At 35.4% G+C, this 16321-nt stretch overlaps 1 protein-coding gene across 1 annotated transcript; it reads left to right on the forward strand.

The window, feature by feature from the left end:
• The first annotated feature begins 3876 nt into the window (after positions 1-3876).
• On the forward strand, positions 3877-6280 carry LOC121988480 (S-adenosylmethionine decarboxylase proenzyme-like). Its single transcript, XM_042541930.1, has 4 exons — positions 3877-4057; positions 4481-4629; positions 4750-4768; positions 4934-6280. The coding sequence occupies exons 2-4, from the start codon at positions 4498-4500 to the stop codon at positions 6046-6048; spliced, it is 1266 nt and encodes a 421-aa protein (XP_042397864.1). The 5' UTR covers positions 3877-4057; positions 4481-4497; the 3' UTR covers positions 6049-6280.
• Positions 6281-16321: the final 10041 nt, after the last annotated feature.

Here is a 16321-nt window from a genome sequence, read left to right on the forward strand (position 1 = left end):
ATAGCATATGGTATATATAAATATCATTGCAAGTGAAAATAGGAAAATACATAAATTAGAAAAATAATAAGTATTTCTTAATAATAATTATTCTCTAATAACTAGGAAACAAATAACTATTTTCTAATAATAATTATTCTCTAATAACTAGTAAAATAAATAACTATTTACTTATAATAATTATTTCCTAATACCAGCGATAGTAGGGGCAGAACCGAGTCGATTACATGGGCGGTCGGACATGAATGTCCGACTGGACCTCCAGCTCGGTTGGATTTAGCATCTCAACTTGGGGCTAGCAAGTCATCCTCATTGTTAAATAGTAAATACTTCGATCCACGAACCGAGCTGATCGGGCTTTAGGGCCGATCGAGCTTAGTGTGCCCTCACTCGGCTTAAGGGATAAGCCAAGTGAGCGCCAAGTGAAAAACGATGCCCTATAAGGCCGAACGAGCGTTGACTTAGCCGACTGGCCTATATAAGAGCTCGTACACCTATCATATCACACTCTTATGGAAGTTTGTGTTGGGAAGGATACAGAACATCTTGCAAACAAATTTTACTTTAGAAGCTTCTAGCCTATAAACACATAAATTTACGTGCTCGCTTAAGGAAAATTGTCAGAGACCCTTTATGACTAGCATTTTCCTATTAATATTTTAGGACAACGTGTCAATACTTTGAGAAACTTGTATAGAGCAATAATGACACTATAAAAGGGATCTCCATCTACAGACGGAGATATGTGATGCTTCATATTGAATACACTCATTGCTACCTTTTTCTACTATTCATCTCTTCCTCATACACGGATTATTGACTTGAGCATCGGAGGGTCAATGCCGAGAACCCCTTCCCTAGCACGACACCAATGGTCCTATTGTTACAAGACAACACGAAGTCTTCGTTAAATCAATAGTGGAGCCACGTTTCCAGCTCATCACCTTCATCGCTTTCAATCTCTATAATATTTTAATAGTTTTTAATTAAAACACGCTTTAAAATATTATAAATAACTTTCATCAAAATTCTTAGAATAGTGGTTAAAATAACTTGAATATTAATTACAGCTACTTAATCAAAACTAGTTAAAATTATAAAATATTATTATAATATTTTTAGATAAAATTGCAACAATGTGAAGTTCTGATTTTAAAAAAAAATTTACACCCAATATTATTTATATTGTAATAATTTTAATTAAAATACTCCATCAATTTGAGTAATTTTAACTAAAATTTACTAAGATTAATTTTAATTAAAAAGAGAATAAGACATTTTTTTTATAATTAGATGCGAGGATAACAAAAATGGCGCCCTTTTAATTTTTGCTCATTCACTTTTCCTAAATAAAAGAATAAGTATTATCTAAAATATTTTTAAAATGTTAGAATTCTAGGGATGTTTCTAATAATTTAACTATTATATTATAATTTTTTCATTACTCCATTAATAAAATGTTTAAATTTAAATGTTTTTTAAATGTCCTAAAATTTCATTACCATGGCTATATTTTATTACAAAAATACTCTTCTCTGTGAACAGAATCGTTATTTCGGTATTTTAACAATAAAAACTGAAATAATGGAGCTATATAGAAATACATTTTTAAAAAATATTAAATATTTAAAAAAAAATAAAATTAATTTCCTTAATTTAAGGATGCAAATGCCTAGCTAAGTTGGGAAACAATATTGTATTAATTCTGAATAAAATAAAAAATAAAAATAAAAAATCCAAATGATACCTTTTTATTATTGTAATTGCATGACAAATATCCAATTTAGTAAATTTATTGATTAAAAATTTTCTTTGCATTTTATAATTTTATCATTTTATATAATGACAATTATAAGATTTACCTTGATAAAAATAAAATTAATAATAATTTCAAAATTAGAATAAAAATAAATCTATAAGAACAAAGGAAACAATCTTATTATATATCTATATATATATATATATATATAAACTTTGATAAGTTTGTACGATTAATCTTAACCCTAAAACATCTACTTAACCAAAAAGTTTTACACACAATAAGGGCGTGTTTGGTTCGGGGTTATCGTTGATAACCTTAGTTGGTTATCAACGATAATCTTGTTTGGTTTAAGTAATTGACGATTCCGGGTAATGCAACATTACCGCCACATCAGCAATTAGGGAATAGAACCAGGAATCAAAAAACCTTGAAAACCTTAGGTTTTCTACGATTCCGGGGTTATCAACATTTTTTTCCAAAATTGCCCAAAGAGGAAAGCTTTGTTTCCACGGTAGAGGAAAGAAAGCGCAGGGATACGGCCGAGGTCTCCGAGGATGATGCTGCGGAGGCGGTTGTAGGAGAGGTCGAGGAACTGGAGCTGCGTGACGGCGGAAGAGAGGTTGGCCGGGACAAGGCCGGCGAATGCATTAGAGGAGAGGTCCAGGTAGCGGATACCTGGAGGAAAGGCAGCGGGCACAGAGCCAATGAGGAGGTTCAGACACTGCAGAAGCCGGAGGCTCAGACGCTGCAGAAGCCGGAGGTCAGCAAGCCGAGGAGAGATGAGGCCGGAGAGGTGAAGGCGAGGGAGTCGGAGCTCGACGACGCGGGCCCCAGCCGTCGAGCGCGCCGAGAGGGTCACGGAGCGCGAGCCTAAACGCTGTAAGCGCGTCGATCTCCCCCTGGGTTTCCCGGCTGCGCCCCGCTGGCGTAAGAGGCGGCGACGACGGCGGAGATGGAGGTGGGGTGGCGGAAACAAGTAAGGGAAACAACAACAGAAGCGTGAAGAAGTTTATTGTGCCCACGGGAGCAGCAGCAGGGGCTGATGGAGGAAGACGAACACAACAACGAGCGTCTCTCTCCCTTTTTTGACTGCTTTCCTTTCTTGTTTTTCCTTTCTTCCGCTCTCGTTTGGAAAAGCAGACAGATAAGAGGAGGAGGAAGGTTTTAATTGAATTAAATTAATTTAAAAAGTTAAAGGGTAAATTAGTAAATATAAAATTAAATAATTGTATAATCTTAATCGAACCAAACACCTAATAAGTTATGTTGTATTCCCTATAACCTTTGTTATGTGATTACCTGGTAATCACATAACCAAGGTTATAGATGATGACTTGAACCAAACGCACCCTAAGATGTTTGTTTGATATCCATCAATTCGAAAGTCAAAAAGTCTCTCAACACTAGATTTTGTTTGTTTGTTTACAGAATTTCATCAGTTAGCTCAACTACCAATTAGTAAAATTGAAAGCCAAAATTGACTTTATTGCATATTTAATCATTCATGTGATTTTATTTTAAATTCATTATATTTACTAGTCTAAAATACATGTAAATTTTACGTAAATGCTAATAAATATAATTTTTCCGGGACAAGAATTAAAAGGATGTTTCTTGGTATCTATTATTAAAACAAGTTTTTTATTAAATAAAAAAACATATTTTAAATAGGAACCATTTTCTTGGCTGCCATCTTTAATTCACGTGAACCGTGAACAGCCTGCCTTCTCCAAAATTATTCTCCAATCTTGCTGAGTGCACCCAAATCTTACCTGGTCAAGAATAATCCACAGAAATGGGTCCACTTGTACTTGTCATCTGTCACATGAGTAAAATAGTAGGTAAAAAATAATGAGTATTTACAATTTGGCTTCTAGCGGTCCAATGGGAGCCGACGCGGGAAAGATAGCGGACGAACTTACCGCCTCAAACGGCGTGGTCCCCACACGTGGGGCCCAGATGAAATCCAATATTGTTAGGAGGTGCCGACGGCGCGTAAGGAGAACGAGTGCGGATAAAGAAGAATTAAGTGGGGAACGGTTCACCGCAACACGCGGCGGCTCTATCCAGGGAAGCGAAAACGAATCCTCCTCCGCCGCTATTTATAGCCCTCGTGGCCTCTTTTTCCTCCTCATCCATCCGCCTCTAGGGTTTCCTTGTTCTCCACGGTCCTCGTTGTATCCGTGTTCTTTCTGCAATAATCTTCTGCCAGAAAAACTTCCTTGGCTTTGGAGGCGAGAGGATCGGCAACATATAGGCGAAGCAGCAGCAGCAGACTCAGCAGGCTTTTAGATCGTACGTTTTCTTGTGATAAATTTGAGTTAAGCAACGCTCTTTTGTTCGTCTTCAGATCTTCGCTTGTTTTCTAACCCATTCTTTTGTTCTTCGAATAACATCGCGAATCCTCAACTTGTTATTTTCCCGAGTTTATTTTTTGTTCTTCTCTTGACGCGTTATCGGTTAATCTGGATTTGTAGGGATCTTTTTTTTTTTCTTCTTGTGCAATGATTTATTTCCAGTGCGTTATATCGTTTGCTTCTTTGTTGCTGCTTTTGTTATTTGTTAATATATTCGTTTGTTTAGTTTTATAAACTTGCATCGATGTATTATCCTTCGAATCTCGTCCTTTGATGATTAAAAATTGTTTGTTTTGTATATTCGGTTTTTGTGTTCTCATTTCATTCGATCTACTTATGGTTTAGTCTCTTCTTTTTTCAGATATTGTTGATGAATTAATGGAGTCAAAAGGTGGGAAAAAGTCTAGTAGTAGTAGTTCGTTACAGTACGAAGCTCCCCTCGGCTACAGCATTGAAGACGTTCGACCACACGGGGGAATCAAGAAGTTCCAATCTGCTGCTTACTCCAACGTAAGAACCTTCAAAAACATGATAGCGACGAGGGAGAAAAATTGGATCTTTTGCTTTCTTATTGTTCTTTGCTGCATGTCAATTTTTTGTTCTCATGAAAATTAATTGTGACCATTGCAGTGCGTGAGGAAGCCATCCTGATATTCCCTCTGATCCTCCAGTAGTGTAGGACGTGTTGCCTATTTGGTGTTTTGTTCTTCTTCCTTCCTTCAAATCTCTGGCTAGCTGCTTTCTAATAACCAAACCTCTCTCTGTCTCTCTTCTCTGTCAATCTCAATGGCATTCTCGATGAATGGCTCCATGGACCCTGCCCCACTCTCTGCAATTGGGTTCGAGGGGTTTGAGAAACGTTTAGAGATCACCTTCTCTCAGGCATCCATCTTTGCTGACCCTCGTGGTCAAGGACTGCGTGCCCTTTCTCGGGCACAGATTGACTCTGTTTTGGACTTGGCACGCTGCACCATTGTGTCTCAGTTGGCCAATGAGGATTTTGATTCCTATGTTCTGTCTGAGTCGAGCCTCTTCATCTACCCTTACAAGATCATTCTGAAGACTTGCGGGACTACTAAGCTCCTCCTTTCCATTCCTAGAATCCTTGAGCTTGCGGCAGAGCTTTCGCTCTCTCTTATTTCTGCAAAGTACTCGCGGGGGACCTTTATTTTCCCAAGTGCCCAGCCATCACCACATCGCAGCTTCCCTGAGGAAGTCAATATCCTGAATGGCTTCTTTGGCAGTCTGAAATCTGGTGGTAATGCATACGTTATTACTGATCCATCAATGCCAAACCGCAAATGGCACATCTACTATGCTACTGAGAAGCCAGAGACGCCTATGGTTACTTTGGAGATGTGTATGACTGGATTGGACAATGGCCGTGCATCAATTTTCTACAAGGACTCCATTGCTACATCTGCCAGTGAGATGACAAAGCTCTCTGGGATCTCTCAGATCATCCCTGAGATGCAGATTTGCGACTTTGATTTTGAGCCATGTGGTTACTCTATGAATGGGATATGTGGCCCTGCTCTCTCTACAATTCATGTAACACCGGAGGATGGTTTCAGCTATGCAAGCTATGAAGCCATGGGCATCAATCCTCAGTCCTCATCATACCATGACTTGGTCGAGAGGGTCCTCACATGCTTTGGCCCCTCTGAGTTCTCAGTTGCTGTCACCATATTTGGAGGATGCGGGCATGCCTCTTCTTGGGGAAAGAAAGTCGACATATGTGGCTATACATCCGGTGAAATTATAGAGCAGGTGCTGCCAGATGGGGGATTACTTGTTTACCAGACATTTTCTGCTTCCCCAGTTTCTGCTGTCTCACCGAGGTCCATCCTGCATCACTGGGCGAGAGATGACCAGGAGATTGAAAAAGATGATGAATGGTTTGTGATGATGAAGAGAGGAAATGATTAGACTGAGGTTTGGAGAATGGGTCTCCTTTAATTTCTCTTACTTATTAGTAAAGCAGTCAGCCAGTAGTTTGTGGTTACTCCTTTGAGTCGTATGCTATGATGCAATGCCTTACAATTCATAATCAATGCTCTAGGTGGTTTGCTCCCATGTCTTCCACAATGAGCATTGAGTAGTAGTCTGTCTCTTGATCATGTTCTTGTTGCTGTCAATAAAAGTTCTTTATCAAAACAAACTAGGTGAAATCTTCCTCCGTTTGATTGATTTTATTTAGATTTCAATTTTCTACCAGAAGCATCTATGTTTGTTCAGACTTTGGGACTTCCTGCACTTCGTCTTGTCCCAATGTTTGCTTGCATTGCAAGTTGCAACATCTCTGAAAATTCTAGCTCCAACATGATGTTCTTTAATGTGTTTGGTACGCTTGCATGCTGTTTAATAATACGGCGAGAATCTTTGGGGCCATGTGAATTTTTTTTAAGCTGAGCACTGATGTTTTTCTTGTTTAATTATTTTGACTCAGTTATATATCAGCATTCTTTTTGGACTTTGCTCATATTATATTCTAGTTCTCTTTATATTCTCAGCTTGTATATTGCTAACATTTTACTTACCAATAGAAAAACCCTAATATACCCTCAAGGAATCCACACTAACTAAGAGCCTTCAACGTCAAGCAAGGTATCTTTTACAAATAGCGGATCACAATTGACGATAAGAATGCATATTGCTATGGGATGCTTCTACAGTTCGACCTTCAACTGTTCTCTCCACAAGAATTATTCGTAGGAGCTTTATTCTTAGTTGCTTGAGAATTACTTTCCTTTGAAATGAGTCTCATCATTTACTTATTTGCAATGAATATTATATTCTAATCATTTATTTATCTAGTATGAATTTCAGGATTCATACATTAAGTATGAAGTTGGACTTTTAGATGGCGTTTGATTCTCTCTTAGGAATCGAAATGAGAATGAGTATCATAGTATTGTGGAATGAGTATGAGTTTGAGTATTATTCTTAAAAATAATATTTGGTTAGTTGAATATTTTCAATTGGAATGAACTTAAATTTATTTTTTTTATCCTTAGAGGAAAATTAGATGGGAGAAAAAGTTGAATGTGGGAGAAATATATGATGAGAGAGAATGATGAGAGAAAGTGTGATGAGAAAAAAAATGTGATTGACAAAAATTAAGAGAGGAAAATTGTGATGAGAGAAAATGAGAAGAGAGAGTATGATAGGAGAAATTGATAAGAGAAAAAGTATCATGAGAGAGAAAGAGTTATGAGAAAAAAAATGAAGAGAAAAAGTGTGATGAGGGAAAATGAGAGATTAAGGAGAGAAAATATGATGAGAAAGTGTGATGAGAGAGAATATGTGATGAGAAAAAATGAAGAGAGTGAAAGTGTGATGAGAGAAAATGAGAAGAGAGAGTGTGATGAAAGAGAATAAAGAGAGAGAAAGTGTGATGAGAGAAAATATGAAGAGAGAGTATGGTAAAAGAGATTGAGGAGAGAGAAAGTACGATGAGAAAAATGAGGAGAGAATGAAGAAAGAGAAAATGAGGAGAGAGATGGTGTGATGGGAGAGAAAATATAGAGAAAATGGTAGAGAATAGAGAAAATGATAGAGAATGTGTGATGAGAGAGAATGAGAAGAGAGAAAGTATGTTGAGGGCGAAAGTGTAATATAAAATGAGGAGTGAGAAAGTATGATGAGAGAGAACAAGGAGAGAGAGTGAAATGAAAAAAATTAAATAAATATATTAAGGGTATTTTTGTCCAAAACTTAATTTTCATTCTCATTTCATCAAAATCTAAAAGAGAGGGTGAATTTCATCTATACTTAAATTTTTAGATTTCATTCAAAAATATTAATTCTATTTCCATCAATCGAACATAAAATTTAGAAATAAATTCATTCCTTTATTCTCAAATCCTTAAATTAAATGCCACATTAGTTCACTTGGTTTTAGAATTATTGATGTAGTTGGAAGAATAAGATATATTGAGGGGAAAAAAAAACAGACAGAAAACAAATAAATTACAAGATGCATTTATAATAAACTTCAACAGTCAAACACCATTTATTATCAGTCAAATGAGTTATTGGTCTACATTAGGAATCTTTTCATGGAATTTAGTTTTTTGGTCAAATTGGAATTTATTCTTTATCACTACTAAAATTAAATAGATAATTATATCTGTAGTACTGTTAATGTATTGTAATTGGTGGTAGTGGAGGCCAGTTACATTCATTAAATAGTTTTTTTAAAATAAAAATCTTGACTGTGTGACTAGGTTGATGTTGGGGCATTCTGATAATATTATCAAATATTTATCCAAATATATGTAACACAACTTGACAAATTGATGTTGGAGCAATTTGATAATATTATCAAGTTGATTTTGGAGCATTTTAATCTCTCGAGTTTGTGCATTGTAGTGGTTCAGTTTTATGCTTATAATTGCTTGATAAACTAGACATTACTATGATCAGCGTGTTCATGGAAAAGCTTCTGAAATAGCAATGTCTCTACTTCCTATAATATAACTGTCAGTCGGTCCATGGGGAAGCTATTCATTTCCAAATGAGAATCCATATATGATCGATAGCAAATTACAAGCCGAGATATGAGCATTAGGCTTTGCTAACCGTCGGAATGAAATTCGATAGACTGAATGCTTAAGCTTGCGAGTCTAGATAGAAATTTTAAGCACAAGTAGCATTTGCCACCATTAATTTGCCCATTGTGGACTCGATCAAGTGAAAAAAGTTATCGAAGAAGTATCAATAGTTGTGTTGATGAATTAGAATCTATCGATTGAGTGCCTTTGGACAATTAGAATCTATCATTAGAGTCTCATGCTTGCCACTTGCTTGCCACTTAAGAACCTAGATAAGGACAATGATGAATGATCGTGCACTGCCTTTTTATCCCTAGCAAGATACAACAATAATCAAATCTTTTTCCACTAGGTGGGGTCGGCTGTATAAATCTTTTTACGTCATTGATCTCTATCTCCTATTATATTATCATTTATATTTAAATAAATTTTATCTTGTTTTATTGTTGCTAACTAAATCTTTTTTAGTCTTCCTCTTCCTCATTTGATATGTATGTTTATCATAGTTTCACATCGCCCAACTAGAGCATTTATTAGTCGTCTAAGTACATGTTCGTACCATCTTAAATGTGTCTTTCGAAGTTTTTCCTCAATAGATGCAACTCCGATTTTCTCTCTAATGCTCTCATTTCTTATTTTGTCCATCTTCGTATGTCCACACATCCACCTTAACATCCTCATCTCTGCAACTCTCATCTTCTGCTCATGTGCTCGAGTCATAGTCCAACATTCAACTCCATATAACATAGCAGGTCTAACTGCGGTTTTATATAACTTACCTTTAAGTTTAAGAGGTACTTTACGGTCACATAAAACACTCGACGCTCTCCTCCATTTTACCCATCCTGCTTGTATTCTATGTAAGACATCTCTCTCAATCCCTCCATCATTTTGTAAAAATGATTCTAAATATTTAAATCTCTCGGTTCCGGGTAACTCGTCCTCTCCTATCTTAACAATTGTTTCATTACTTCTAATATTGCTAAACTTAAATTTCATATATTCTGTCTTTAATCTACTAAGCTTAAAATCTTTCCCTTCTAGTGTTTCCCTCCAAGATTCTAGCTTAGCATTTACTCTTTCACGTATCTCATCTACCAAAATAATATCATCTGCAAACAACATGCACCACGGTACTGTATCTTGAATGTCCGCAGTGAGTTCGTCCATAATTAATGTAAAAAGATAGGGACTTAGAGATGATCCTTGATGTAACCCTATCTTTATTGGAAATGCTTCAGTTACTCCCCCTAAAGTATTTACTCTGGTCGTTACATCCTCATACATATCCTTAATTAGTTCAATATATGTTACGCTAACACCTCTCTTTTCTAAAATTCTCCATATAATTTCTCTTGGGACTCTATCATAAGCTTTTTCTAAGTCAATGAATATCATGTGTAGATCTTGTTTTTGCTCCCGACATTTTTCAATTAATTGTTTAAGAAGATGTATAGCTTCTATTGTCGACCTTCCAGGCATGAACCCAAATTGATTTTCTGTCACTGTAGTCTTCTTCCTTAATCTCTTTTCTATTACTTTTTCCCAAAGTTTCATAGTATGACTCATTAGTTTAATACCACTATAGTTTGCACAATTTTGTACGTCTCTCTTATTCTTATATAAGGGAACTAGAGTACTTATCCTCCATTAATCTGACATTTTTTTTCGTTTTCAATATCATGTTAAATAATTTTGTAAGTCATTCAATTCCTTGTTTCCCTAAGCACTTCCATACCTCTATCAGAATATCATCTAGTCCAACAGCTTTTCCATTGTGCATCTCATTTAAAGTTTGTTTTACTTCTGAAGTTTGAATTCTACGATAAAAATTAAAATTTCTATGCTCATTTGACCTAATTAAATTACCTAAGTTAAGTTGATCACCTAAACCTTCATTAAAAAGTTGATGAAAATACATCTTCCAACGTTCTTTTATTTCTCCATCGTTTACTAATACTCTATTACATTCATCTTTAATACATTTTATTTGGCTAAGATCTCTTGTTTTTCTTTCTCTCGCTTTAGCTATTCTATAAATATCTCGTTCCCCTTCTTTTGTATCCAAATTTTGAGATAACCGTTCAAAAGTTTCATTTTTTGCTTCACTCACTACTTTCTTAGCTTTTTTCTTGGCTATTGTATATTTTTTTAAGAATTTCTTGTTCTTACAAATATATAATTCCTTATAAGCTATTCATTTTTCCTTCACTTTCTCTTGTACTTTCCCATTCCACCACAAAGATTCTTTACTTAGTGGTGCATGTTCCTTTGACTCACCGAGTACACTCTTAGCTACTATTTTCAACTTTGATACCATTTTATCCCATGTTGTATTAGAGTCATTGTATATTGTACCTAATGCTTGTACTTCTACCTTCTCCTTAAATATATGTTACTTCCCATCCTTTAACTTCCACCACTTAATTCTAGGAATTGTATATATTTTCTTTCTATTGATACTATGTTTGAAGCGTATATCCAACACTACTACCCTATGTTGGGTAGTTAAGCTTTCTCCAGGGATGACTTTGCAATCTTTACAAATCTTTCTATCCTTTTTCCTAACCATAAGAAAGTCAATTTGTGATTTATTATTCCCACTTTTGAATGTGACTAAGTGTTCTTCTCTTTTCTTAAAAAATGTATTAGCTAATATAAGGTCATATGCTATCGTAAAATCTAATATAGTTTTCCCTTCCTCATTCCTCATTCCAAACCCATAACTCCCATATACTCTTTCATATTCTTTATTTTTCACTCCAACATGCACATTTAGATCACCTCCTATTAAAATCATTTCATTTGGTGGAATATTTTATAATATTTCATCTAAGTTCTCCCAAAACCTTGATTTGGTAGCTTCATCTAATCCTACTTGTGGTGCATATACGCTAATTATGTTCATAGTTTTTTTTGCCACTATTATTTTAAGGGCTATAATTATATTTTCTTTTCTTATTACTCCTACAACTTCATCCTTTAACAAACTATTTACAATAATATCCACTTCATTTCTTGCTTTACTCTTTCCAGTGTACCATAATTTAAAACTCGAGTTCTCTATCATCTTTGCCTTCTCACCTGTCCATTTTGTCTCTTGTACATACAAAATACTAATTTTTCTCCTAATCATCATGTCTACTACCTCCATTGATTTACCAGTGAAAGTTCTTATGTTCCATGTTCCAAATCTTAGATTATTAGTTTTCCTATCATATTTGTTCTTATCTAACCTATGGTATGAGAACTTTTGCCTATTTAACACTACACCCAAGTTCTCATGGAGATGTAGCGGTCCTTGCTGAGAGGTTACAGTCGGACTCTGTAACGCGAACTCTTGCATATTTATCACTACACCCGAGTTCTGGAGATGTAGCGGTCCTTGCTGAGATGTTACAGTCGGACCCTGCAACGCGTTCCTTCCGGGGAACAACATAACATTAGCACAATAGTTTAATGGATTCATTCATTGAGTATTTGTCATAGTTTGACGCTGGCTGGTAACATAACGTAACCCTCCTCCTTTATCCGGGCTTGGGATCGGTCATGACCGGTCGTCATGGGCGGAGTTTTATCCCTAGCAAGATGGCAAAAAAAAGAAAGAAAAACCCTACATTAGACCAGGGATCCCCTAATGATATCACAAGTTCTTCCAATCTAATCAATGAAGCTACAAATGCTAAAAAAAACATGGCCCTTGTTAACTTTAGAAATGCTAAAAAATTAGACACCAAATTATTGCTTATGATATCATTGTATCAGAAGATTCTCAAAAACATTAGCAAATCAAGAGTATATATGAGCTGTAAAATCGACCAAAAGATGAACATTTGTCGTGCCTTCGGTTCACCGAATGAAGTAGCTATTCCTAGAGCATAATAGATAATGAATATGATTCCACAAGGTCTCCCAATCTAATCAATGAAGGCTACAAATGCAAACCTCATGTTCCCTTTTTAATTTAGGGATAAATCAATGATTCTCATTCAACTCGTCTATAACTAATTCACTTAACTCGCTTTGTCTAACTTACAACTTAGGCCTAACAGTCCATTTAGCTCATCTAATCCATTTGATCACCTAATTGCATCTCATTCGACTCATTTAATTCGATCACTTTGTTCAATTCACTTAGTCAATTTTGCTAGCCTAACTTACCCTTCCTACTTGGTTTATCTGATTTGTATCGTCTGTTTATCCAACTCGACTCATTCTACTGACTTGGCAACACACACGGTTTGACTATTTCGCTTAGCCCATGTAACCTAATTGCTCCATCGATCTTTCCAACAATCCTTCTAGCCCAATTCAAAGGTTTTGGAGAGTTCATGAATTAATTTAACCTCGGACTTGATTGGTCTTCCACATAATAATTCTTGTCCATGACTTAATTATACTATTCCAACGCCGTCATCCTTCAACTAACCAAACAATATGCATAGATGAGAATCGTAGAGCTCATAGGACTACTTATAAATAGTACTCTTTATGCTAAATAACATTATCCTCTTTAATAAAAAAAAGAGAAAAAGAAAATACAAAAGTTGCACAAATGGGATTCCTAGAGTGTGTTAGAGTTTAGACTACTTTTAAGCATTCACGCCTTAATCCACTCTAGCAAATTAGGCCCGGTTTTAGGCGTAGTTTATTAAGGTCTATGCATAGGTCTCAATATTTATTGGGGCTTATTTTTTTTAATACTATATGGTCCATGTGATAAAAGATTTACATGTTCTAATTTTAAGATAAAACTTTTAATTTCACAAAGATCTCATTATGATTCCAACATTTCATAAAAGGATCTTTCTCTTTAAACTTTTAATTATAGATGTTATTTTATAAGATCTAATATATTCCTTTTCAATATATCTAAATTCTAGGTTATATTTGATGAGAGATAATCAGTCTTGTAATATAATCAAAATTATATTACAACATTGATTACTTTATTTGATACAGTTTTAAAACTATAATTTAATGTAATCAGGATTACAAAAGATAATAAAGTTTTATAATTTGAATTACAAGATCAACACTATATAATCCAATTACATTCCAAGCTCCATGTTTAATTAAAATTTAAATGTCAAATATACCCCTAATCTATTGCCTGCACCAATCGATTGTCGACGCCAGCCGTCACCGTCGGCCACCACAGGTCGCCACCGTCGACCGCCATAGCCCTCCGCTGGCTGCCACCATCGCCTACTACTGTTGTCGTCACCGCCGATCAATCGTCATTGTCGTTGCCACTGCCGGCCACCTCTGTCTCCAGGCACCGACGCCGTCGGCTGCTGCCGCCACCGACCTCTGCTGATCACCACCATCGATAGAGGTCACAGAATATTTTTATCATTTATAATAATATGAACTATATTTCTTATAAAAAATAATAAACACTAAACAAAAGAATGTACATGTATAGTATACAACTCTTTCACTAAATGTAGTAATGTAATATTAATTACATTACATTATAAATTTTATTACAAGTTTGATTACATTAATTCTAACCTAGCTAACGCGACGCTAGCCTTCTCTCATTACATTTCTCCTTCGTTGAAAATACTTTCTTCTCTGACCGGTAAAAACATGAATTAGAAATTTTTTATCCATACAATGTAAAATAAAAATGCTAGCTTTTCTTCGCGTAACCCTTTAATTTCCTTTTTCCAACTCCTCTCTATACTCTTTTAGCTCGTTGAGATTGAGGAAATGAAACCACACCTAATGCTGTCAAGCTGATCTGATTTGTGCTACTATGCTCCTTGTTTAATTAAGTTCAAATGTTAATACAGTCGTGTATATTGTGTTCGATCCAAAGGGAAGATTTACTATTTTTGAGCAATAGCGAGTTAGATACCTATACTATTTTACTTTCTTGATAGACATTTGTTTAGTCTCGTTACAATTTTTATTTTCTAATGATTATATTAAGTTTTGTCATCTTATACATTGAGGACGGGAGTATAATTCTTTCTATTATTATCTTATTTCATTGTCCTTATTTCTGATCCTTTTATATGAGATGTTCTCCTTATATTTTATTTGAGTAATTAGATATACTTCTATTTAATTTATTTTTAAATAATTTTTGAATACACTTGTTTACCACGTCTAATTATGTATCAAGAAATATTTAATAATTTGGTAACTTTATCAATTAAAAAATATATTATCAAAATTTAAATATAAAATTTTAATTAATAATTTTATATTTTAAAAAATCAAAAAATTAAACATTATATAGAAATTTATTTTTTAAAACTAATATTTTAATTTATTTAAAAAATTTTAAATTCACCGTTATCCATCTCAAATCCGAATAAAAATGATAAGAATTTTTATTTTTAAACAAGGTTGAAGACCTAAAATTTTTTGAGCTAGGATCTCAAATAGATTCGAGCCGATCCTAAACAAATCATTATTGAACTAAATGCTCACGTCCATTAAGGTTAGCCTATAAAGCAACACCCTACGGATAAATGATTTCATCATAGATTAAATAAAGCAAGGATTTAATTGCTCAAGAAAATCTCACATCCTTCTCCTAAAAAGTTACCTTTACAACAAATCCCAGAGATCTTCGAGTAATTAAAAAATTGACACCGGATCTTCAAACTTTCCCTTCTAACATATCTTATCGATTATCTCCTCAAACCTCGTTCTTCGTCACTCAGATTCAAGATGAGTACATTCTTGTCGTCGTGAGTATCCCAAATGAGACAGTCTTACAGGAAAGACCTACATAGAATTTACTATTTTTGAAATCCACATCAATTATAACTTTGAGCTTAACATCTTCAATCAGCCTATTAAATACTTCCTCCTCCGTCTTTTTAGCCTTAATTTTTATAATTGGACTTCCATTAATATATAATACATCATCAAGAAGATTTAAAATGAGATGCTTTTTCATTTTATTTTATGATTCATCTCCGTACAAAATTTAGTGGATTAGTGATCCAGAGTAGTCGATTTTAGAGTTTTGAGACCGTTTTAATTGACGATTGATCCTGTCTGAGAGTCGAGATGATGAACGCTAGGATGTGGCGCTCCTTTTGATCGTGCATGAATTTTCGATGAGACTAGCCTACAAGTACAAAAGCGTCAGTGTCAAGCTAGGGAGTGGTTCCCCGACGATGACCCTCCGACGCTCAAGCCAGACATCTAGCGAAAGCAACAAGCAAGCAAATAAATGAAAGTGGCAGTGTAACTGTAGCTACAGTAGAATGAGCATACCTCCGTCGAAACCCTTGAGGTCCTTATATAGGGCTCCAGGGAGATATGTGCACGTTTCCCAAGGCGTGCACGCTTCTCAAAATATACATTGAAAGGACGTGTCAGAAAAGCATGTCTGCCGCTATACCTCAACAGTCCGAGCATATATCTGACGTGACAATGAAAACTTCCACCGTATGATTCTCTGTATGATCATGCCGCCAGCTATGCCGCTTGTCGGTGATACTGGTTTTAAAGAAGATATTCCCAACTGCTCTTTTTGTCCGTTACTGGTCCGAGTGGGGGAGTGCCGAGTGGGAGAGCCACTAGGCTAACGGCCGATGTCCTGGCGCTGCCGTCTCTAGGGCCGAGCAGGAAGACCGTTCGACTGCTATTCGATTGATCTGACCCCTGTTGCCGAA

This window comes from Zingiber officinale, chromosome 6B, assembly GCF_018446385.1.
Source record: "Zingiber officinale cultivar Zhangliang chromosome 6B, Zo_v1.1, whole genome shotgun sequence".
NCBI lineage: Eukaryota > Viridiplantae > Streptophyta > Magnoliopsida > Zingiberales > Zingiberaceae > Zingiber > Zingiber officinale.

Bases quoted from the DNA above. Each gene is read 5' to 3' on its own strand.
- LOC121988480 (XM_042541930.1), top strand. From the start codon at position 4,498: ATGGAGTCAAAAGGTGGGAAAAAGTCTAGTAGTAGTAGTTCGTTACAG.